At 38.0% G+C, this 22,042-nt stretch overlaps 6 protein-coding genes and 3 long non-coding RNA genes across 24 annotated transcripts; 7 read left to right on the top strand and 2 right to left on the bottom strand.

Moving 5' to 3' along the window:
- The first annotated feature begins 47 nt into the window (after positions 1 to 47).
- Positions 48 to 1,225, top strand: LOC116918194. Of its 3 annotated transcripts, none has more exons than XR_006644022.1 (4): positions 48 to 209; positions 289 to 408; positions 492 to 857; positions 1,031 to 1,225. It is a non-coding gene; the product is annotated as an uncharacterized LOC116918194 (long non-coding RNA). The 3 variants fall into 3 exon arrangements; XR_006644021.1 differs by having other exon boundaries at positions 49 to 209; positions 492 to 867; XR_006644020.1 differs by lacking the exon at positions 1,031 to 1,225 and having other exon boundaries at positions 50 to 209; positions 492 to 588; positions 671 to 889.
- Positions 1,226 to 1,407: 182 nt separating this feature from the next.
- LOC116918190 (transforming growth factor-beta-induced protein ig-h3) lies at positions 1,408 to 3,962 on the top strand. The gene is made up of 9 exons (XM_045171266.1): positions 1,408 to 1,411; positions 1,649 to 1,735; positions 1,945 to 2,027; positions 2,139 to 2,232; positions 2,317 to 2,561; positions 2,631 to 2,829; positions 2,900 to 3,106; positions 3,172 to 3,283; positions 3,471 to 3,962. Exons 1-9 carry the CDS (start codon positions 1,408 to 1,410, stop codon positions 3,544 to 3,546), a joined length of 1,107 nt encoding a protein of 368 aa, XP_045027201.1. The 3' UTR covers positions 3,547 to 3,962.
- Positions 3,568 to 5,600, top strand: LOC116918189 (transforming growth factor-beta-induced protein ig-h3-like). Its single transcript, XM_045170588.1, has 7 exons — positions 3,568 to 3,701; positions 4,176 to 4,258; positions 4,389 to 4,482; positions 4,556 to 4,800; positions 4,862 to 5,060; positions 5,115 to 5,321; positions 5,393 to 5,600. The coding sequence occupies exons 1-7, from the start codon at positions 3,656 to 3,658 to the stop codon at positions 5,512 to 5,514; spliced, it is 996 nt and encodes a 331-aa protein (XP_045026523.1). The 5' UTR covers positions 3,568 to 3,655; the 3' UTR covers positions 5,515 to 5,600.
- A 245-nt stretch (positions 5,601 to 5,845) lies between these two features.
- Positions 5,846 to 9,640, top strand: LOC116918188. Of its 2 annotated transcripts, XM_045170586.1 has the most exons (7): positions 5,846 to 6,073; positions 6,151 to 6,262; positions 6,634 to 7,270; positions 7,334 to 8,035; positions 8,169 to 8,922; positions 9,004 to 9,109; positions 9,381 to 9,640. In XM_045170586.1, the coding sequence occupies exons 1-4, from the start codon at positions 6,061 to 6,063 to the stop codon at positions 7,622 to 7,624; spliced, it is 1,053 nt and encodes a 350-aa protein (XP_045026521.1). In that variant the 5' UTR covers positions 5,846 to 6,060; the 3' UTR covers positions 7,625 to 8,035; positions 8,169 to 8,922; positions 9,004 to 9,109; positions 9,381 to 9,640. The 2 variants fall into 2 exon arrangements, with proteins under 2 accessions (XP_045026521.1, XP_045026520.1); XM_045170585.1 differs by having other exon boundaries at positions 7,334 to 8,922.
- A 1,460-nt stretch (positions 9,641 to 11,100) lies between these two features.
- Positions 11,101 to 12,417, top strand: LOC116918484 (transforming growth factor-beta-induced protein ig-h3-like). The gene is made up of 7 exons (XM_045171265.1): positions 11,101 to 11,161; positions 11,212 to 11,234; positions 11,295 to 11,388; positions 11,459 to 11,703; positions 11,765 to 11,963; positions 12,018 to 12,224; positions 12,296 to 12,417. Exons 1-7 carry the CDS (start codon positions 11,101 to 11,103, stop codon positions 12,415 to 12,417), a joined length of 951 nt encoding a protein of 316 aa, XP_045027200.1.
- Positions 12,418 to 13,124: 707 nt separating this feature from the next.
- Positions 13,125 to 14,488, top strand: LOC116918197. The gene is made up of 2 exons (XR_004391446.2): positions 13,125 to 14,215; positions 14,294 to 14,488. It is a non-coding gene; the product is annotated as an uncharacterized LOC116918197 (long non-coding RNA).
- LOC123470369 lies at positions 14,182 to 15,184 on the bottom strand. The gene is made up of 2 exons (XR_006644023.1): positions 14,516 to 15,184; positions 14,182 to 14,460 (listed from the first exon to the last, which is right to left on the bottom strand). It is a non-coding gene; the product is annotated as an uncharacterized LOC123470369 (long non-coding RNA).
- Positions 15,185 to 17,114: 1,930 nt separating this feature from the next.
- On the top strand, positions 17,115 to 18,701 carry LOC116918191 (transforming growth factor-beta-induced protein ig-h3). The gene is made up of 6 exons (XM_032923837.2): positions 17,115 to 17,322; positions 17,446 to 17,539; positions 17,600 to 17,829; positions 17,887 to 18,085; positions 18,154 to 18,360; positions 18,426 to 18,701. Exons 1-6 carry the CDS (start codon positions 17,161 to 17,163, stop codon positions 18,557 to 18,559), a joined length of 1,026 nt encoding a protein of 341 aa, XP_032779728.2. The 5' UTR covers positions 17,115 to 17,160; the 3' UTR covers positions 18,560 to 18,701.
- LOC116918186 (ionotropic receptor 93a) lies at positions 18,682 to 22,010 on the bottom strand. 13 transcript variants are annotated; one of them, XM_032923819.2, is made up of 12 exons: positions 21,866 to 22,010; positions 21,450 to 21,521; positions 21,257 to 21,393; positions 21,060 to 21,127; positions 20,888 to 20,991; positions 20,710 to 20,794; positions 20,478 to 20,639; positions 20,205 to 20,418; positions 19,924 to 20,141; positions 19,724 to 19,846; positions 19,475 to 19,626; positions 18,682 to 19,401 (listed from the first exon to the last, which is right to left on the bottom strand). In XM_032923819.2, the coding sequence occupies exons 4-12, from the start codon at positions 21,078 to 21,080 to the stop codon at positions 19,122 to 19,124; spliced, it is 1,359 nt and encodes a 452-aa protein (XP_032779710.2). In that variant the 5' UTR covers positions 21,081 to 21,127; positions 21,257 to 21,393; positions 21,450 to 21,521; positions 21,866 to 22,010; the 3' UTR covers positions 18,682 to 19,121. The 13 variants fall into 13 exon arrangements, with proteins under 13 accessions (XP_032779710.2, XP_032779712.2, XP_032779713.2 ...); XM_032923821.2 differs by having other exon boundaries at positions 21,257 to 21,343; XM_032923822.2 differs by having other exon boundaries at positions 21,257 to 21,319.
- Between the last annotated feature and the right edge of the window lie 32 nt (positions 22,011 to 22,042).

The raw sequence follows: 22,042 nt of genomic DNA, 5'->3' as shown, positions 1-22,042 counted from the left end.
TTAAATAAATTGGCAGCCACGCAGCGTGACTTGGCAAAACGGAGACCGTTTCTGTCTGCAAACAACTTCAAGAATGTGTAAGTCAATGACTCTCACATTTCAGACTAAGAAGAGCTTTGTTTCGAATCTGTCAGCTCATTAACGTTGAAGCCAAATTTAAAAAACAAACAAAAACAAAAAAAACAGTAATTGTTTGGTGACAGTCATGGGTAAGTGCGAACGATAAGTGTTGAATAAAAAAATCAAATCAAGCTAATTAGGTCAACATTTTTATCCATTGAATCGTAGATGACATGATTGGAATCTTTGTTTGTGCCATCGTCGCGTTGTTGCTTTTCAAGTTAATTTACATGGCGGAAAACAATTAACAACTTAACAAATAAAAGCATTTGAAGAGGTAGCCCAAAAGTAAACATTTTTTACAACTTGAAACGTATCACTATCGTAGCGTTTTACTTGATAAAGTTGCAATTTAAACTGATTTGTCACAGGTGAACGCCGACTGTTGTTTTCCTAACGCCGTTCTACGTTGTTTGAAAAAATCAAAGCTCTTTTCTATATTTAAACAGCAAAACTCTAAAATTAAAAGTGAACAGTGACTATTTTAATAAATATAAACTATTTTTTAAAAACGAAAGTTCGGCTGACACGGGTGAATTCCGTTAAACAGGGGCAACTAATGTAAGATGGAAACCCGTTGGATTGCGGATTTGGTTGTTGCGGAAGGGACAAGAAAACGATTATAATGTGACGCGATCATCACAACAACATCGCACTTTGAATGCCAACGTTCTTCCAATTTTCTCATCATTTTCTTCCATGTTATTTGACTTGAATTTGCAAACTGTTTTGACTTGGTAAAACACGGTACAGGGGCATTTCTACCTTATTTAAAGTCTCGTTTAAAGTATGAAAACAGAGAGCCATTTTATTACGAAGGACAAAGTTGCGTCTCTTTCGCATATCACATGATCGGAATGATCTAAATCTGTCCATTCCAAGAAAATCACAATTGAATTCTTTGAACTAGGTAACTGCTAGTTTCCCTGTCGAGCCAGAAGACTCATCGGGATACTCAGCTGGTCCGGCGATAAGAATATCCAGGCAAATATTCTGATGAATTCATCCGAACTATCCAGCGAATTGTTGACACCCTTCACTGGACTGGAGAAGACCAGCCTCTCTGTCAAATACGATTTCGACCAGCAAAAGCAGACGATGGATTCCATTTTCGAATGGGCCGGACGCAACGTAACGGGTTCAGCTACCTGGCAACTGGAAGATGGACTCGTTTTCTCTGTCCGGTTCACCACGCCTTTCCAGGGATTCGAAGAAGTTGGACTCCATCCACTGCATCCACGACTGCGACTGCAGATATTTTTGTTCTGAAGAACATAAACTCAAAGGATGGGTAAGGAAGGCAGTAGCCTTGGAATTGCGAACCCTTCCCTACGCCATTTTCGATGGAACGCATTTGCTTTTCTATCCAACACACGTGTTTCAACTGTTGCCTCCAGTCTTGACTCTTGATTCGCTGCCTTTGGCCCATTTTCAAACAGTTTTTTTTCCTTTTTTGCATAATTTTTTCTAATTAGAGTTGCTAAAGAACATTTATTTTTTTCTATTCCAGGAGGTTTCTCATGACAAGTTCCTTTGAAATTCCACTATGATAGACAAGAGAACCGATGCAGAGATACAAGTCAAGGTCCTCCAGCGCTATTTCTAACGGAAAAATGTAAATAGCCCTGAATGTTAGGGTGACGAAATGTGGTTATTTAAAACTTGATTGCAAAATTGTACTTCCAGTTAATGTAGCATATTTAGCAATTTACGGTATAAAAAGCAATTCTTCGAGCAAAGAAAAATCAGAGTCTGATACAGCAACTGTTTGAAAGAATAATTTTTCAAGCATGAAGGTAACACTGGTTATTGCTTTCTTTGTAGTTTACGTTACTGCATCTGGTTACGCTACGGAAAATCATGATGATTCAGAATACGACGTTCAATCAGCCTATCCCCCACAATCGGTAATGAAAACATTATTAACAAAATTAATCTACATTTGTGTTATAATTGAAATTTAAAACTCCATATTGACTGCACTGCTTAAACTGATGTTGTCACGATCCTTTTTCCAGGTAGATCTCCTTACTATTTTAAGACAGAATGGCATCACAACGTTCGTTGACTTGATAGTGAAGGCTGGTTTAGAGGAAACTTTTTCTCAGAACGGTATTTTTCCCCACTCTTTCAAAACATTCATTATTACATAAATTTAACAAGCACAATAATTTACTGTCGGTAATTTGAATACAGGCCCACGCATCGTTTTGACACCGACAAATGAAGCATTCGCCGTCATTGATCCTGGAATTCTAGCAACTATCATAAATGATATTGACCTGTTGAGGGATATTCTTACCTACCACCTGGTGTTTTTTAGACAACCTTTCACCATAGTTTCGGCCATATTACATGAACTGGCTTTGCCCACTGCACAGGGTGGATTAGTCCGGTTCAACTTATACCGACAGAGAGGGTCGTCTTTTGCTACCGAAGACGTAAACATAAAAAATTCGATATTAGACACTCGCTCGGTTCAACAATTTTGTGTATTTCTCGTTTTCTAGATTGCTACAGCCAACGGCGCACCTCTTTTACGAGCTATCCCAGCAGGAGAAAAACTTATTTATGTCATTGACCGAGTTCTTAATCCCAAGGCTTTATCACCCAATAACACTCTCCAAATTTTTTTAGAAAACAACAAAGATTTGTCCATCTTTTTAAGGATTTATAATTCTGTCATTATAACACAAAACACTATCGCAGGTCAGTCAATTCTTTAAACGTAACGCTGTGAAAGAATAGTATAATTTTCTTTTTATTCACTCACTTTTAGTTTTTCCGAAGACGATATTTGTTCCTACCAATGCAGCTTTCAAAGCTCTTCCGCCTGGTGTTCTTGATTCGTTGTTTGCAAATCCAAGAGAATTAGTCGTCCTGCTAAACACACACATGGCGTCTGGAACTTTTTACGCAGCTGGACTCACTGATGGCCCGCTCACGGTCTTTTCTGGCGCAACCGTCGACGTTGACGTGTCTCCCAGTAAGATGTCCTTTTCATTTTTAATAAATCTTTAGTTTAAATGATTTCTAAAATCTTCAAAACAGGTGGCATTACCGTGGGCAAGGCTAAAATCATTAGATCGGACATATCATTGGTGGAAGGAGTTGTACACGTTTCCGATTCATTGGTTCAAGCTGGACCGACCTACATCGAAAGGCAATTTTATTAATAAAATTATTGATAAATTGTGTAGGAAATTTATTGGCGAAATATAGGGGGATATTATCATTCATTCATTTCTATCACTATTTCAATTTTTTAATGCATGTTACTAATGATGCTCAAATACCTTTCTTTGATTATCACGTGAATAGTGACTAATAAAATGTTTCTACCCACTTAGAGTGAATTACCTTGAAGTAGCCTCTTATCGAATCGACGACGTGCATCCACCACTGCCCGGCTTTGAATGCACGTGACGGAATTTCTGTTCTGCACGAGAAAATTCTGAATTGAAAGGACGTGTAAGAAAGGCAGGGTGCTGAAATTACCAGCCCCCTCCCTTACACAAAAGTGACGTCAGTTTAAATGTTACCAAACAGGACATTCAAGGTGGTACTATTTTCGTCACAAGGTACGTATCAATTTAAATGATAGGAATCGATCTCGTTAATTCCATTACATGTCTATCTAATTTAACATTAATATTTATGATGAGATAAAAATAGTCATTTAAGCGCCATCAAAGAGGCAACTTATGTTCCAAATTTCATTATGATAGTTTAATGAATTCTCGCAGAGTTAGTTCAACCCTCATGCATACATTAAACATAGACTAACGAGTCCTTCACGACCGGGTGTCTCAATTAGTCTGCACTATTTCGAAGGGTTGCATTAAAATACCCCTGCACATTCTGATGACGTAGTGACCTACCTAGAACTTGATTGCAAAATACCAGTTAAACAATTAATGCAGCATGTTTAGCAATTTGCAGTATAAAAAGGCATTGTTCGAGCAAAAGAAAATCAGTGTCTGATACAGCCACTGTTTGAGAGAAATACCTTTTTTCAGGCATGAAGTTAATACTAATTATTGCTTTCTTTGTAGTTAACGTAACGGCTTCTGGTTACGGAAAAAAAGATCAGTATAATTCAGGATACGCCGTACAACCAGCTTACCCCTCACAATCGGTAACTTAAAACCCAATAATGAATGATTAAAATTGCGTCTTAAAATTTAAAATTCAATCTGCATTTACCTGCTTAGTGTTATGGACAATCAAAGTGATACTACGTGATTTTGTCGCCATCCATTTTTCAGGTAGATCTTTTGACTGCTCTCAGAAAGAATGGCTTCACAACGTTCGTCGATCTGATCGTGAAGGCTGGTTTAGAGGAAACCTTTTCTGCCAACAGTATTATGCCTATTTCTCAAATAAATTTTAATTAAGTTAAAGAAACCCATTTATTTGCTGTCACTGAATACAGGACCTTTCGTCGTATTGGCCCCCACCAATGAAGCCTTCGCAGCCATCGATCCTGCAGTTCTAGCAGCCCTTTTAAAAGATATTTACCTGTTGAGAGACATTCTTCGTTATCATCTGGTGCTTTTCAGGCAGCCATGCAGTCTCGTGTCTTCCATCTTTGTTGAACTAACTATAAACACTGCGCTAGGTGAAGTAGTCCGTTTCAACGTGTACCGAAACAAAGGGCCTTCTTTTGCTACCGAAGATGTAAATCATTTAAAGATTTATTCAATTTTTTTCACCAGGTTTCATTTTCCTAATTTTATAGATTGCAACAGCTAACGGAGTGCCACTTTTGAGAGCTATTCCAACAGGTAAAAGCATTATTTACCCAATTGAAAAGGTTCTCAATCCGCAAGACGTATCGCCCAACAACACCGTCATCAATTTTTTGAGAAGCAACAAAGACTTCTCCATCTTCCTAAGCGTATTCGAAGTCCTTGGCTTAGCTGAAAATAATTTCAAAGGTTAGTTGCATTTCTTTGGAAAATCAAAATTACTATATTTCGATTTTACCATAGCCCGTCCGAAAACGACGTTTGTTCCGACCAACGCCGCGTTCAAAGCGCTTCCGCCTGGTGTTCTCGATTCCATTTTTGCCGACCCAGACAAATTAGTCTTGCTTTTAAACACGCACGTCGCGTCTGGAACTTTTTACACAGCCGGACTCATTGACGGCCCCCTCACCGTTTTAGCTGGCATTCAGCTGGATATTGACGTAACTTCCTGTAAGACCAAATATCTATTTCATTTACTAGTAAACAATTTAGTAACGGATTTATTTCTAATTTTGAAATAGATGGCATTACCGTGGGAAATTCCAAAATCATTGAGCCGGACATAACGGTGTTTGAAGGAGTAGTGCACGTTATCAGCTCGGTTATCCAAGCCGAAGAAACTTGCTTCAACCGGCTGTATTAATAGCGCGTACTACAAATTATGGGTAATGGGATTGTTGAAACAAGGTGATAGCAATTTTTGGAAGAAATATACACTACGAATATTTAGCATATTGTTTCACTTTCTTTTGCATTTCACCGTCAATCCTTTGCCCTGCTCCTTCCAATAACTTTTAATTTAAATAAATTGAGACGAACTGAGGGTACATTTTACCTTGGTCGCGCCAGTACCTTCCGGCAGCATGTTGAGTCTCGGGTAATCGGGGTCGAGCCGGATTCACTGTCAACAACCGTCACGCACACAGCGGGAATTAAATAAATTGGCATCCACGCAGCGTGACGCAGCCAAACGGAAACAACTTCTTCTGCAACCAACTTGTAGAATCAGAAACAGCCACACCCTGGAGGATGACTGTTGCTTTTTAGACAAAGAAAAAATTTGTTCCGAATCTGTCAGCTCATTAACGTTAAAGCCAATTAAACGAATCGGTAAATAAATCGGAGAAATAACAGACTTCGCAGCTATTTAAACAAGACTACATTACCGAATTTGCAGTCCTTGTTTGGCATGATAGTCATGGGTAAGTCAGAATGATCAGTGTTGATTCTAAAAATAAAATCAAGCTAATTGGTTAAACATTAATTAATTGATTTGCAGCTTTAAATGTAATTTGTTTGTTGGTCGTCCTGTGGGTTATTTGGAAGCTCTTTTTTTCTGAACCAACGGAACAAGACGACAAATCGCAGCATTCTAAGAAGCAGCCTCAAAGGTAAACATTTCACAGCTAAAATGATTTTAGTAAAATCGTATGACTTACCATAGCGAGAAATTTGAAGAAATTGCAATTAAAACTGATACCGTTGAACGCTGACGGTTCCTTTTACGTTGTTACTAATTCCTAATTGGCATGAAAAACCAGGGCTCTTTGCTATTTTTTTTTTACAACAGAACTCCAGAATTGAGAAGTAAACGGCGACTATTTTTGCAACCGCGGGCCAGCTTAGAAGTGGCGGGGGGGGTCGATAAACTGCTACATTTCGACATTTCGACAATCATCGTGGCAGATATCTTAAACTTCACTTTTAGTTGGGCAATATTACAGCTTCAAAAATTCTAATTTATTCCAAACTAATTTTTTAGAAAGAGAACGATACCCACAATAACTGACATGGAGTACAACTTAGGAAAACCTTTGGTCCGGGTTTGGCTTCCAGATGAAAACAACGAATACGGCCATGTTTCGTTGCAAACCAACAAATACTACATGAGTTTCTGGCCTCAAGGGCAAAAAAACGGCAAAAAAGGCAATATAGAAAAATTCTGTGGCGCTCCTGCCTGTATCATCTTCCATCCGGACTTTGATTGCCACGAGGAAGGAGAGAGATTTCCCAATCACAAATTACCCGTCCCGATAGCTCAGTGCAGCGACATGGATAGACTTTACGAACGATTCCTCGCCTACAACGGAATAGATAAAGAGGAAGTCAATCTTGAAAAAGGCTGTGAGATCCGCAATCGCAATCCTGAAGAATTGGAGAACACCCGTATTGAGAAAAACCTTGGTGAAACAAGGTACACGTTTGTACCGAAACTGCAATATAAAAACGAAGAGCCATTTTATTCCAAAGGACAAAGTTGCGTCTCTTTCGTATATCACATGATCGAATGGTCGAAATATTCCGACTCCAAAAAAGTCAAAATCGAATTCTTTGGAAAACTTTTTGAGTTTCTCGACAAGGTAGAGGCTAGTTTTCCTGTCGTGGTACCAAAGAGAGAGGTCAGTATCGTGTAATTCAATTAACTACAAATAAGAAAAATTAAATTGTCTTGTTCTTACCAGGTTTATGTTCAAGTCTGGATGCATACAGTGGACGGGAGAATTGTTCAAGGCGTCGAAAGAATGTTGGAAAATCAGCTAACTGGAGAACTTGAAAACCTCAATCCTTGTATTAACAGACGTCAAACTGTCAAAACGAAACCCGTCACACTTTCTTACGAAGTTCCAGCCTACGTCGAACAAAATAATTCCACGGGCCTCGGATTTGGATCTATATGGAAAGTTCCTGATTTCATGAACTCTCTCTTTTCAATGAACCAAACTAATAGAGAACAAGTATATCAATTTGCATGAGCCACTTGCCCAATGATTTGCCATACAATGTGTGATAAAATCAATTGGTATGCTAATTCAAAGGCGAATACAATCGTTTAGCCGTCTGTTTTTCCACCAACAGACATTATCTTAACGATTGAACAGACTATCAATCCACAAGTACGGGCAACCAACAGCACAACAGGTATTTAAAGAACAAAGCAACACAGATATGTAAATTCTCAAAAAACAACAAATAACATCCCTAAGAACTTAAATATTGTTGTGGAACTGAAACAAAGAATCAAACGCAACAGGGTAAACACCAAAAACTTAGCTTTATTAGACGACACGATGAACACAATGATGAAAACCCAGTCTCACTACCAGACTGCTCGACTTCTGTAACTACACTACTTTAGACCCTCCTGATCACCCCCCTTTTAAGAGGTAAATTGGACGTTGTAGAAATAGGTTACGCACCAAACGTTGGCTGTGCGTTTCTTAATTCTCAACAATATATAATAGACATAGGCTAAGCACTATGGTTTACTTACATGTTACATCTTACTCCTGCCACCAGCCGATTTGAAAATGATCTTCATTCCAACCAACGGCCTCAACTTGACGCTCTTCACTGTTTTCCAATGAAAGAAGAGAGAAACTAACTTCCCCACGCACTGTAATCTAATATAGTAATGAACGATTCGACAGGAAAAGGGAATAATGAAGCAGAGAAAAAAATTCGTTTTTTCAAAAAGTTCTGTGAAATGGGAGAGAAAATTTCGACGAGAGGGAATGGATAAGAAAATGCGTAATTAGAAAACGTGTCAGTCGGACACCTGGACCACGTCTGCCCTTAAAAACGGGGTGTGGGTTACCTTTTTACTCGTTCTTTCTAAAAATTTTGATTTTTTGTGACGGCCATTAACAAAAATGTCAAATACGGAAGAAAACTGCAAGAAAAAACGCTGAAATTTTGTAAGGCAAAAAAAAATTATGTTGTCAGAAATTACAAAAATATTAAATAAACAAATATTTAGCATGTTATCCTCAGATGTTTTGCCCTGCTTATTTCAGTTACTTTAAATGAAAAAAATAAATTTGAGAGGAATGAGGACAAGTCACGGACTTACGGTTGACGTACGCACGCACTCACGCGGCGGATATCGGATAAATTGGCAGCCGCGCAGCGTCACGTAGCAACACGGAAGCCACTCCTTTCTGTAAACAGCTTCGTGAATCAGCACGAGGAAGACGCTTCGTCGATAACTGTTGCCTTTCAGACAAAATTCAATTAACGAATCGGCAGTTCTTTTGTTTGGTGACAGGCATGGGTAAGTGAGAACGATCAGCGTTCATTCAAAAAAATCAAATCAAGCTAATTAGGTTAACATTTTATGCATTGATTCGTATAGATAACATAGTGGTAATATTTGGGATCGCCGTCGTCGGCCTGTTGCTTTTTAAGTTCTTGTCGGAAAAAATGGAACAATCGCAGCATTCGGACAATCAGCCCCAAAGGTAAGCATTTTACAGTTTAATGCACGTCACTTCCACAGCTTTTCTACTTGATAAAATTGCAATTAAAACTGACGTGTCACCGTTGAACGCAGACTCGTGTGAAAAACAAAACAGAGAGGCTTCTCTATATTTAAACAGCAGAACCCTAAAATAAAAAATAAACAGTGATCATTTTGATAAGTAGAAACTATGTGAAGAAACCTTATTTTAACTTACAGTGTTATTTATGGATCTTACGGTAAAGCAATTTTTTTCTATTTTAAAAAAACAGGCCAGTTGAAACGGGTGAATCCCGCCAAACCGGGGCAAATAATTTGAGGGCCGATGCAAACCAGTTGGATTTTGGATTTGGTCGTGGTGGAAGGGACAAGAAAAATAACAAGAACAAATGATGCGGATATCCAAACACCGCAATTGAACACCACTATTCTTCAATTTTCTCGTTATTTTTCTTTCATGTTGTTTGACTTGAATTTGCAAACTGTTTTGACCTAATCAAAATTAGAATGTTGAATAAACTTGACAAAAATCGTTCTGCTTTTACTAAATCTCATGAAACAATTTTTTTTTAGAAAGAATCTCGCCAAAACTGACATGAAACTTAAAACATCCTTTGCTCCAAATTTGGCTTGCCACACAGGGAGACGACAACAATTGCGGCCATATTTCGCAAACCAACAAGTACTACATGAGTTTCTGGCCTCAACAGCAAAAGCAGCGGCGAAATAAAGCAACATAGAAAAATTGTTTGCCGTTCCTTCCTGTATCATTTTCCATCCATCCATCCATCCAATCCATGTTCAACTTTTTTGAGTTTCTCGACATGGTAACTGATAGTTTCCCTGTGGAGCCACCAAAGAAAGAGGTCAGTTCCAAGTGATTCAATTAACTACAAATCAAAAATGTTTTCTTGTTCTTACCAGGTTTATGTTCAAGCCTGGATATGCATACAGTGGACGGGAGAATTGTTCAAGGCGTCGAAAGAATGTTGGAAAATCAGCTAACCGGAGAACTTGAAAACCTCAATCCTTGTATTAACAGACGTCAAACTGTCAAAACGGGAACCCATCACATTTTCTTTCGAAGTTCCAGCCCACGTCGAACAAAAACATTCTATAAATCTGGGATTGGGATCGATTTGGACAGTTCCTAGACTTTCACGATTAAGCTCTTTTTATTCCCAAGATTTAAGAGAAAGAAACAAAGAAAAAATAATAAATTAAATTAATGGCACTAATATTTTGAAATCCAATTTAAGTTCAACTAATTTATATTTAAAAGATAATTAATTACCTCGCCAATAGAGTTTTCATCCGTCTTATAGCCTACTTTCATATTATCAAGAAGACAATATTGCTGTTTTGCACGAACAAATTCTGAATGTAAGGGATGGGCAAGTAAGGAAGTAGCCTTGGAATTACCGACCCCCTCCCTTACGAAAATGACATCAATTTAAATGTTACCAAACAGCATACCTGTTCATTCAAGGTGGTTCTATTTTGTATCGCAAGGTCCCTATAAATTTACAAGATAGGAATCGATTTCGCCAACTCCGCGTTACTCCGTTTATTTAATTTAACATAAATATTTATGATAAGATTGAAAGTGCCATTCATTCGCCGTCAACGCAATAACTTTTTTTCGAAATTCCATTATAATAGTCCAGTGAATACTCGCTCGAGTTAGATATAGATACCACAACCACGCTATTCCGAAAAGAAGCATTATTCTAATGGAAATATGCACCTTATGGCGATGCAGTTAATTTTCTACTTAGAACTTGATTGCAAAATGCCATTCACTTCAATTAAAGCAGCACTTTTAGCAATTTGCCGTATAAAAAGGACTTGTTCGAGCAAAAGAAAATCAGTGTCTAGTGTACAGCCACTGTTTGACAGAGAATACTTTTTTTTCAAGTATGAAGTTAATACTTGTTATTGCTTTCTTTGTAGTTAACGTTACTGCATCTGGTTACGCTACGGAAAATCAGTATGATTCAGCATACGCCGTTCAATCAGCATACGCCGTTCAATCAGCATACCCCCAAAATCGGTAAGTTAAAACCAAAATTGAATTCTTAAAATTACATCCTAAAATTTTAGTGAATTATAATCTGCGTTTAGCTGTTTAGAATTATGGATATTCAAAGGGATATTAACTGATTTTGTCGCAATCAATTTTCCAGGTAGACCTTTTGACTGCTCTCAGACAGAATGGCTTCACAACTTTCGTTGATCTGATAGTGAAGGCTGGTTTAGTGGAAACCTTTTCTGCCAAAAGTATGCCTATTTCACAAATCAATTTTAATTAAGTTAAAGAAACCCATTAATTTGCTGTCGCTTAATACAGGACCTTTCGTCGTATTGGCCCCTACCAATGAAGCCTTCGCAGCCATCGATCCTGCAGTTCTAGCAGCCCTTTTAAAAGATATTTACCTGTTGAGAGACATTCTTCGTTATCATCTGGTGCTTTTCAGGCAGCCATGCAGTCTCGTGTCTTCCATCTTTGTTGAACTAACTATAAACACTGCGCTAGGTGAAGTAGTCCGTTTCAACGTGTACCGAAACAAAGGGCCTTCTTTTGCTACCGAAGATGTAAATCATTTAAAGATTTATTCAATTTTTTTCACCAGGTTTCATTTTCCTAATTTTATAGATTGCAACAGCTAACGGAGTGCCACTTTTGAGAGCTATTCCAACAGGTAAAAGCATTATTTACCCCATTGAAAAGGTTCTCAATCCGCAAGACGTATCGCCCAACAACACCGTCATCAATTTTTTGAGAAGCAACAAAGACTTTTCCATCTTTCTAAGCGTATTTCAAGTCCTTGGCTTAGCTGAAAATAATTTCAAAGGTTAGTTGCATTTCTTTGGAAAATCAAAATTACTATATTTCGATTTTACCATAGCCCGTCCGAAAACGACGTTTGTTCCGACCAACGCCGCGTTCAAAGCGCTTCCGCCTGGCGTTCTTGATTCCATTTTCGCCGAGCCAGACAAGTTGATTGTTCTTTTAAACACGCACATCGCCTCTGGAACTTTTTACGCAGCAGGACTCGTTGACGGCCCCCTCACCGTTTTAGCTGGCATCCAGGTGGATATCAACGTAACTCCATGTAAGACCAAATATCTATTTCATTTACTAGTAATTAATTTAGTAACTGATTTATTTCTAATATTGAAATAGATGGTATTACCGTGGGAAATGCCGATATCATTGAGCCGGACATAACTGTGTTCGAAGGAGTAGTGCACGTTATCAGTTCGGTTATTCAAGCCCAAGAAACTTGCTTGAACCGGCCGTATTAATGGCGCATATTACAAATGATTGGCAATGGAACCAAAACATTGGATTTTTTTTGTGAAGAAAATACAATACGAATATTTAGCATATTTTTTCACTCACTGTTGCATTTCGTCGTCAATCGTTTGCCCTGCTCTTTCCAGTAACTTTCAATGAAAACAATGTCAGATGAATCGAAGGTAGTCGTCCTATCTGTCTGGAGTTCACAGATAGGAATCCTGTTAGCTCTACGCCAGAACACCACCGCTGGGCGGGGAAAATCTGCCAACACCCCTTATAGGCGACAGAGATATCATCAAGTCCAAAACTATATCATCAAGTCGAAAATTATTATTATAGTCGCGCGCGGGTCATCATTCGATTCGGTCGGTACATTCGGCTTGCCATAGCCCTAGTGGTAAACGAATCAGCAAACCTGAAAATTTTTTAGTTCTCTGTAAGCTAACAATAGCACAACAACAGCAACCATTGTTTCTGGTAAGTAGTTCCCAATCAGTGTTGGCTACTTATTCAAAACCATCAAGCTAATTAGGTTATAAAGTTTCAATTTACTGGTAGCTCCTGCCGTAACTTCTGAAGCGGGGAATCGTGATGGCTTTATCCTTAAACGCCTTGCCCATCAAGGATATCTGCAAGGGAATAGCAAGCAAGGAAGTCTGCGAGGGAATCTGCAAGGTATTCGGTACTATCGGGGTCGGTATCGCATATCGTGGTAGTCATCGTCGTTTGAGCCTTCTTGGTATGGGTTTGTGCAAAATACAAGACCCAGCTTAAAGCTGGACCCATACAAATTACGCCTAAGAGCGAGAATAACAAGCTCGAATAACAAATCACCATAATGTTGTAATCATCATGCAAAAATCGCAGTGACAGCAACAGCGCCTAACCAAAACACCATCCTTCAACATTTCTATGATCTTTTTTTTTTTTCCTTCAGCTTTTGTATAGCCTTTAATTGACTTGGTAGAAAATTCAGTTGAATGAGTTGGTGATTACACACGCAGTTATCAAATAGTTAAAGTAGTAAAGTTACAACACACACTGCGTGAATACAAATACAATTTTAAGCATATGATCAAAAATGATTAGTTTTCAAAACGGCATGAATTTAGCATTATTAAATCTTGAACTATTAATAAAAAAAACTCTTTAAGCAATATTCCAATTAAAATCTCGCTTTCAAGAATCAAAAGAAATTTCTTATAGTTTTCAGAAATTAATTATAGTAGTATCAAATGTCTAAAGATATAGCCATATATACATCACATATGGATTTGTTCAAACAAAATTAAGCTTGTCGGTAAACACGAACATCGCAACGTGTAAAAAAACGAAACGTTGAACACCAGGTACAACTTTCCAGACAAATAACGCTTAGCATGAAAAGTCCTATTCCTAAGAAAGATAAAAATTGTTGTTATGGTCTATACCGCTGATCAAACGCACTTCCCACCTCCGCTTTTCCCAAGGAGCGAAGCTAGCGTGTGTTTCGACATTATATGAAATGTTACATAGATAAGGTAAACAAATTTAGACGGCCGACAATATTAACTTTGCAATGTCTAGGTCCACACCCACGTCAAGTCGTCACATCAAGATCCACACCCTACTTTTAAAAAATGACTGTTCTGCTTCCAGTCTAAAATCCTGGCCTGGCAAGTTCATTAACTTTGAAACTGTAAGGCGACATAATCGGCAAATAAACTGCATTACAAATACTCGTATTCCATTGCACCGCTAACGAAAGCAAAAAAGAAACAATTAAATCGATAGCAAGTTCTTGTTTGGCAACAGTCATGATAGGTAAGTGGAACGACCAGCGTTAATTATCAAGATAAAACCAAGCTAATTGGAAATTATTTTATCAATTGACTTCCATAGATTTTATAATGGCATATTTCCTGGTCTGCACGGTCTTGGTTCTATTTTTTATGCTTTATACTCGGATGCAGCAGAGCTTCTGACGGACGGACGGAATTTTAAATTGTTTTTGATCCCATAAACCGGCCATCGCTCAAAATCCTTTCGCTTTTGTAAAATTAGGTTAACTAATAATAGAAAATAATTCAATGATTACTTGACATTTGTTGGTTGAATCTTTACTTTAATCACGGTGCACGACACGTTGCCTTTTAAAACACTTTTCACCATTAAACGGATTTCGATCGTAGGGATGAATAGTAACCGCCATAATTAATGGGACTAAAACTAAACTGCCTGCTGCACCGTATAAACCAGTCAAGGCAATGGACAACGTGACAGACAACTGAGTAAAGGAAGGGAGCAAAAAAACCTTGTGTTTTGCAAAAATGTCGGGGAAATGGTAGACAAACCTTGCAAGGAAAAGGAATGGACACTTAAAAGTAATAAGGGAAAAGGTACCAGCCGTAAAACGTGACGTAATATCCGTCCTTAAAAAGGAGTGAGGGTTAGCTTTTCGTTTTTGTCTTTCTAGAATATGCAAATTTAGATTTTTACAACGGCCTTCGCATTGATAAAAATTCCACGTACGAGGAGTAACGGTTCAGACAAAAAATGCCGTTTCATTCCGGCCACGATTTAAATTTTAAAAAGCTGTCTAATTAATTGCTTATTGATTAGAGATAGATTATATAAGTAACAGTCACCTGTGGTCCGTTTCATCATGTTGGTTTTACCTCAAATTTGTCCCCATCTCATCCTTTTTTAGTCAAAAGAAGTGGGCAGCTCTATTGCTGATAGTTGAAGCAATTGACATCCAGATCCAATAAATCAGACGCTATCATCTGCTGTTTCATCACATCTGAAAAAACAACAATACAATGTTTCTTTATTCTTTCACAATTTTTGAAATTGCAATACCAAATTAAGGTTTTGAAACCTATAGGGGAGTCATGAAATGTCAATGAATTGTAAGTCGAATTTTTGCTAGATATGACTTATGGTGAACAGTGGTATAAGAGGCCAAAATTGGGCACATATTAGGTGTGTATCACTTTCTACGATGTTCACCTGTGAAAACTTTGCCTAAATCAGGTGTATAATTTTATCATTTTTTTGCATTTAAAGCGATTCATCTTTATATAAGCTATCAGAACTCATTTCTGAGTTTCCCACTCTGAAATAACTATAGAATTTTCCTTTATTGTAATGTTATTCTAGTTTGTTTGCAACATCAACATTTGACTGAAATTCCCATTTGAAATACATGGGGCCTACTTACCCCACTACCACTGCCAACTTACCCCATTAGAGGGGCATGTAGAAACAATTTTTTTTGCTTTTTAACGTTTCTTTGACATGGATCACATTAAAAAATAGCACGAGAAAGATGGTTATCTGAACTTTCTTTGACATCTATTCGGATATCAAAATGTGAAAAATTAAAGAAACGAGAGAAGAAAATAAAAACTGGTACCAACTAGCCCCACCCTCCCCTACAGACTCGAATAATGACTTCGCAAAAAATTAAATGTTGAAAAACCACTTTCAAACTAGCAACCTAAATAAAACGTGTTTCACACAGAAAATTAAACGATTAGCTCCCCCCCTCAAAAAAAAAAAAGTTTTAAGGCAATTGCGCAACACAACAACATAGTGCCTTTCAACATACAATATTTAAATTTAAAGTGTCTTTTTTTTTAGATTGAAGGATAGTAAACTAAAAACCAAACATGGTGATCTTGTGTCTTACATGTTAATTGATTTCAACATATACCTCACTTGTAACCAATAAGCTGCAGGTTTAAATAAAGCCCCTCATTACGTGCGGAAATGGAGTATCGATTACCGGCAAACGTTTTAAGTATAAAAAGACTTTTATTCCACAAGAGTCAGTGCGTTCGTGCAATTCAAGAAAGAAACATCCAGTGTGAAAATGGAGTTCATAGCAGTGATCATTTTGTTCGCAATTCAATTTGCTGCCTCTGATTTTGTTTATGATCCGATAGACGATGAATATTATTCAGAATATCGACCAGTTTATTCCCCACCACCGTTGGTAAGACTTTTTAAAATGATTTTTATAGATTTAAGGCCTTTGTTGAATGAAACGAAAACATTCCCAACATCTACCCGCACATTTAGCACTTGATTTTCCAAAGACAAGAAGACGTTAAACAATCGACATGAAATTAAACTATAGTTAATTAATTTTTATGAGGAAGTTATTACCATTCAAATTGATGCATCCGAAATGGTCGGCTAGCCCACAAGATGGCAAGGCGTAATTTTATTTGCCCTTCGATAACCTTAAAATTTTGATTCGAAAGTGCCCGTTGCTTCCCCATCGGTTGGTGTACCTCAAAAAGCAACCGCAGGCTGCGCGCACGCAAACACGAATAATTTCGGTGAGGTGATGGCAAAACAAAAGCAATCATCGACCGTGAGTCATGGCTTTGAACAATAAATAACTATTTTAAAGCTTATTCGATTTTAACTTATAGTTCTAATTATTTACGGTGTTTGTTTTTCATGGCAATCTTTTTAGCCTTGCAATAAAACGACGATCGACGCTGTTAACCTCAATTTGTTCAATCCTTTTTTCTTACTGAAAAGCTTGTCACTTTCCCTTTAAATTTGATATGCTTTGAAAGGAAAATGGCCTTGAGAGTCGTTGGTCAATTGTTTCTGGTTTGGAGGCGATGACTACATAATACGGGGCCGGTGATTGACCGTGCGTAACCGACCATATCCATAACTATAAAAGAAAAGTTTTCCACTAGATAAAATCAGTCTGCAACAGTAAGTGAAAACAACTTGCCAAAAGAATGAAGCTCCTCTCAGTTATTGGCTCCATCGTGCTCGTACTAGTCCCTCACATTTCTGCCTATACTCCTCACAATTATTATCCCGAACATTCCCGTTACGGTTCATACCGATCAGTCGATCACGATTCAGCGCCGGTAGAGAAAAGTTCGGACAACAACACGGTAATAATTCGGAGGACAACAAATTCTCGTTAGAAAAATTATTCAAATGATGAATCATGTCACTAGATTTAAATCTATTCGTCCGTGAAATTGTACCTAAAATTTTACCTTCACATTTAATAGGGAGACATCACTTCTGTCTTGAGGCAAAATGGCTTAACAACAGTGCTCGATTTAATGAGCAAAGCCAGTTTATCGAGGACTCTCGCTGGCCCTGGTATTTATTCTTTAAATTACAGTTTTATGTAAACGTTTTAGTTAATGTTTTAAATGATAGAACTCACCGTATGGGCTCCGATTAATGAAGCCTTCGCTGCTGTCGATTCCAAGACAATCAACGATGCTGGGTTATTGAAAGATATTCTTAACTATCACCTCGTATCGTTCAAGAACGACCCCAAAGAAATTTCGTCCATTCAAAACGATCTGACTGTTCCCACCGTACAGGGCGAGGTTGTTCGCATCAACATCTACCGTAGAAAAGGAGTTTCATTTGCTTTTAAAGAGGTTCGTTAATCTCCAAAAATTCGTATCATAAAAATGTAACGAATCTTGAAATTACAGACTGTGACCGTTAATGGAGCCCGCGTTTTGAAAACGATCAGGGCCAGCAACGGAATCGTTTACGTCATCGATACGGTTCTAAATCCCAAAGATTTGGAACCGAAAAACACTCAAATGCAAGTTTTGAGATCCAACAAGGAATTCTCCATCATTTACAAAATGTTTGAAGATCTCGGCATTACACAAATCAGCGACAAATGTTGGTTCAATTACTCTTTAAATGTAATTACAGCATTTAATGTTCACCATTTAATTAAATTCTCCTAGATCGTCCAAAAACGTTTTTCGCTCCAACCAACGCCGCCTTCGAAAAACTACCACCAGGTGTGCTCGACTCACTGTTGGCCAGTCAAGAAGAAATTGGCAAATTGATCAACACGCACACAGCTTCCGGTATTTACTACAGTCACGGACTCGTATCCGGCCCTATTCCCGTCTTTTCGGGCAGCAATCTCGACCTTGTCGTATCCCCCAGTAAGTTTCAAACACCTTTCTCTTTTTTTTTTATTATAATTAATTTTGTTCCAATTCGAAAATAGGCGGCGTAACTATTGAAAATGCAAAAATCATTGGCTTCGACTTGACCGAGACGGAAGGAGTTATCCACGTCATCGATGCAGTAATTCCTAATAAAGAGGAAGCTCCGTTGTGTCCTGCTGTTAAACAACATTAAATGTCCAACTCACCTGTTGAGTGTAAAGGTCCATATTTAAACGCTACAATGGGATCGCCTTGTTTCAATGTCATCGTCTTCCATGGGGTGGTGTTGGTGATAAAAATCGGAAGGCATTGAAATACAATTGATAAACAACCTATTTTATTGCGCATTATTGAAATCCTTTCCCATGACGTCTGTACGTGATAAAAGCCCCGAAAGAAGTGGAACAAATGTTTACAAAAGATTAGAGATTTCATTTCAAGCTTAGGGGGTTGGGTAATAAAAAAAACACCATTGTTCCAAAGACGTGTTACATTTTTTTGACAAAACCCATTTCGAAAATCCCCCCTAAAATTCAACTGATAAACTGGCACAGCCATTGCGTCAACCAGTGGTGAAATGTTTCAAATTGCGTAGCAACGGCTTTTATCTTGAAAATAATTGAATACATGCAATGTCACGCAGCACGTTTTACCTGTGAACAGGTCCTACTAAAATTGAATGAAAACTCAAGGTAGTGTTTTATCCAATTTAACATGACTACAGTTAAGCTTATTAATCCCATCGTATTGACTCGTCACTTTAAATCGATACAATCACGACCCTTCAACTGCATCAGTTGTCTCCGACCTTGTTGAAATTTCGATTTAATTAATTCTATTAAAAAACAAAGGATGGCCAATCCCAGTCCGATGCCCAGAATTAGAAAGGCACTCGTCAAATCGTAGAGACGAATGGGAACTTGTCGGGCTGATGATTTTTGCCGCCTACTGTCGAAACATTCGGCCGCTTTAGCCAAACCAATGGCGCTATTCGTCCAAAACCGCGTAATTCCACTTTCCCACAATTTAATTAATCTATTCCAAGTTGATAATAACGGGAAATATTAAACCCTTGCTGGTAAAAAAAAAAAAATAATTCGCATTTTACCCATCGCTCAGCAATTTCGTGTTTGAACTGCCTTTCTTCGTGAGCCAAAAATAATATCCGTGCGGCACGGGCAATGGTTTCGTTGCGTGAAAACGACAACGCCCGTCCTTCTTGTATTGCAGCGCCACAAACCAAGTGTTGAACGTTTGAATCTAAATGTTTTAAAAATCACGTTTGTAAAACTCTGTTTCCCAGGGTCAATCAAGAAACTATATCGTAAAGAGTTAAACCATTGTTTCAATTACTTACAAACGGATAAGCGTATTTCCCAGTTTCCAACATTTTATTCAATTTAAAAGCATCGCCAACAACTTGTTTAGGATCAAGACGAGCTTTATCTCCGAGCACCTTGTAAACTCCACTCACTGCACCCTGTAATCACATGTAATAATACATATTTTTTAATGCGTGCTCATTCATTACTGTTAAAACATTATGAAAAATCTGACCAATATTTGTATCCCCATCGTCATGTCGTGGCGAAGAACGATACCAATTTCTTTATTCGAAGCCAAATCTTCGAGCGATTCTATGGGCGGCTTCATTTTCGGTACAGTTAGTGATGAAATGACGATACCCGAGTAAGAATTAACCAAAACCATAGCCCCCAAAAGCCAAAATCCAGCCAAGATACGGAAGGAGTGACGGTCAAACGCTTCCCGACATCCTATAGAAGCACATTCTTCAGTCTACGCACATAAATTTCAAAAATATTTAACTTGTTTATTACCTTGATTGGTGAGGATATTGACTACGTAAATCAGGTAGGAACTGACGTAACTGGAAATTCTATTTCGCCCCGGATTCATCATTGTGTTGTCCTCTTTCCTATTTGTGATGGAAATGTCTTTATAGTTACTGAAAGAGGGATTCTTGTAGAACCAGGTAAACACGGCCATCACTCCCACGATGAACATGAGACTAATGAGGATAAACAGCCAAACCTAAAATGAAAACATGGGACAATTTAATTTACGCTCCGCTAGACGCATTCGCAACTCACCGTTGGTTGAAATGGTCCCGTGAATGCAAATAATCGGCTTTCTTCTCCCGGTCGAGGAACGACAAGACTAAATCCATCAACCCATGAAAATGAAGATGTGTAATCCATTCGCTTCATACGATCGAGAGTAAGGCCAAACGCGCAAATGATTCCGTCGATGTCCTGTCGAACATTTTAATTACAAATCACCATAGCGTTTTATTATGAAAAGAATTACTTAAACAATGTTTACCTTTTCCTCGATGAGCTGGTGATATGCTGCTTCGTTCGTGCCGAATTTTTCAACCAGAGTTTCGTTTACTGCCACTAGGGTGACCCTAAATAAACGCGACATTAAGACAAAATTTCTAAATAATGAAAATGTAACAATTGCAGTTTAAATTCTGAAACTCGTTAGTGTTTATTCTTACTTAAAATTATAATATCTGGACATCCAGTTGATGATGTTAAGAGCCACTCCTCTTACGGTAAAAGTCCCATTCGGTCCGCGGATGAAAATGTCGAACGGTGGATTCTGAAATTCGCCATTTTAGTTAGTACGCATTTAAAATATAAATAAAACTATTATTCAAGATGAATCACGTGGATGGCGACGAATTTCATTTCCACGCCGCCAAAATTGGCACGCGTTGCCAAAGAATTTACAGGCGCTGTACGAAACACGACGAAAATAGCAAGCGATGACATAATCAAACAATTTATCGTTTGATTAAATCGCAGAGGCGCCATCTTGTTAATTAATGTTAAGAATACTATACTCTTGAGAGGTTTACACTTACGTGACAGAAGACCGTCTGTTACGATTCTGGGGGATGAACCTCTTCATTTATATGGCCGGAGTCCTGTTGCGGATGAAACGGATGTCACTATAGTATGACATTTAAAAATTCTTTTTGATCTTGTATCTTAGCAACGCCTGAATGCAGAAATTGATATCGTCTATATTGTGCACATAGGAAATGAAGTGACAACCTTAGCGTGCGTTAGTTTTCACATTGATTTCTGACACGCTACATCGGGAATTCACAGCTGACGATGTCTCACCTGTAAATTTTGGCAAAAAGGTGTTTTAGACACTTGAAATATAATACAAGTCGATGTTTGCGTGTTTACGGACAGTCACGAGTGGGGCTACAGGCTAGCGAGCACAGAGGTTGCAATAAACACTTTTAAAAGCATTAACTATCACTTGGGTTTTGCTGTTTGTTTGGGTGTGCAAGATGCTATTTCACAGCTATCAAATATGAAAACATAACACGCTACGCTTTCAAAGTATCGACATAAAATGGGGACGTATACCTCGCGAGTATAAAAACAAAAATATGAACTGGAAAAGCATTTGCGTCATCACACGTTAGCAGTAGAAATGGAACTCGAAAACATTTTACCTGGCATTCTATTAGCAGTCGGTGATAAACGAACATCATTTTAGCAAGCGGAAAATGTTTCAACGTCCGATTCCATCTCACTCTCACACACAAATGTTTAGTACAATATAATAAAGGGGATAGGTGAGAAAATAAAACAAAAAGAAACAAAAGAATAGCTTTAAATTTGTTTTTCTT

The sequence above is a fragment of the Daphnia magna genome, linkage group LG3 (assembly GCF_020631705.1).
Source record: "Daphnia magna isolate NIES linkage group LG3, ASM2063170v1.1, whole genome shotgun sequence".
NCBI lineage: Eukaryota > Metazoa > Arthropoda > Branchiopoda > Diplostraca > Daphniidae > Daphnia > Daphnia magna.
Note: the sequence above shows the minus strand (reverse complement) of the source record. Positions and strands in the feature narration are given on the sequence as shown.

Coding starts and splice junctions, on each gene's coding strand:
- LOC116918188 (XM_045170586.1), top strand. Junction 6,263..6,633: donor TCTAAGAAGCAGCCTCAAAG/GTAAACATTTCA, acceptor CTAATTTTTTAG/AAAGAGAACGATACCCACAA. Junction 7,271..7,333: donor TCGTGGTACCAAAGAGAGAG/GTCAGTATCGTG, acceptor TGTTCTTACCAG/GTTTATGTTCAAGTCTGGAT.
- LOC116918189 (XM_045170588.1), top strand. CDS start 3,656: ATGTTACCAAACAGGACATTCAAGGTGGTACTATTTTCGTCACAAG. Junction 3,702..4,175: donor GGTACTATTTTCGTCACAAG/GTACGTATCAAT, acceptor CTTTCTTTGTAG/TTAACGTAACGGCTTCTGGT. Junction 5,322..5,392: donor GGATATTGACGTAACTTCCT/GTAAGACCAAAT, acceptor ATTTTGAAATAG/ATGGCATTACCGTGGGAAAT.
- LOC116918191 (XM_032923837.2), top strand. CDS start 17,161: ATGAAGCTCCTCTCAGTTATTGGCTCCATCGTGCTCGTACTAGTCCCT. Junction 18,086..18,153: donor TACACAAATCAGCGACAAAT/GTTGGTTCAATT, acceptor AAATTCTCCTAG/ATCGTCCAAAAACGTTTTTC. Junction 18,361..18,425: donor CGACCTTGTCGTATCCCCCA/GTAAGTTTCAAA, acceptor ATTCGAAAATAG/GCGGCGTAACTATTGAAAAT.
- LOC116918484 (XM_045171265.1), top strand. CDS start 11,101: ATGATTCAGCATACGCCGTTCAATCAGCATACGCCGTTCAATCAGCAT. Junction 11,964..12,017: donor AGCTGAAAATAATTTCAAAG/GTTAGTTGCATT, acceptor ATTTTACCATAG/CCCGTCCGAAAACGACGTTT. Junction 12,225..12,295: donor GGATATCAACGTAACTCCAT/GTAAGACCAAAT, acceptor ATATTGAAATAG/ATGGTATTACCGTGGGAAAT.
- LOC116918190 (XM_045171266.1), top strand. Junction 2,028..2,138: donor CAGCCTATCCCCCACAATCG/GTAATGAAAACA, acceptor TCCTTTTTCCAG/GTAGATCTCCTTACTATTTT. Junction 3,107..3,171: donor CGACGTTGACGTGTCTCCCA/GTAAGATGTCCT, acceptor TCTTCAAAACAG/GTGGCATTACCGTGGGCAAG.
- LOC116918186 (XM_032923816.2), bottom strand. CDS start 21,206: ATGGCGCCTCTGCGATTTAATCAAACGATAAATTGTTTGATTATGTCA. Junction 20,640..20,709: donor ACCAGCTCATCGAGGAAAAG/GTAAACATTGTT, acceptor AATGTTCGACAG/GACATCGACGGAATCATTTG. Junction 20,419..20,477: donor CGGGACCATTTCAACCAACG/GTGAGTTGCGAA, acceptor TTTTCATTTTAG/GTTTGGCTGTTTATCCTCAT.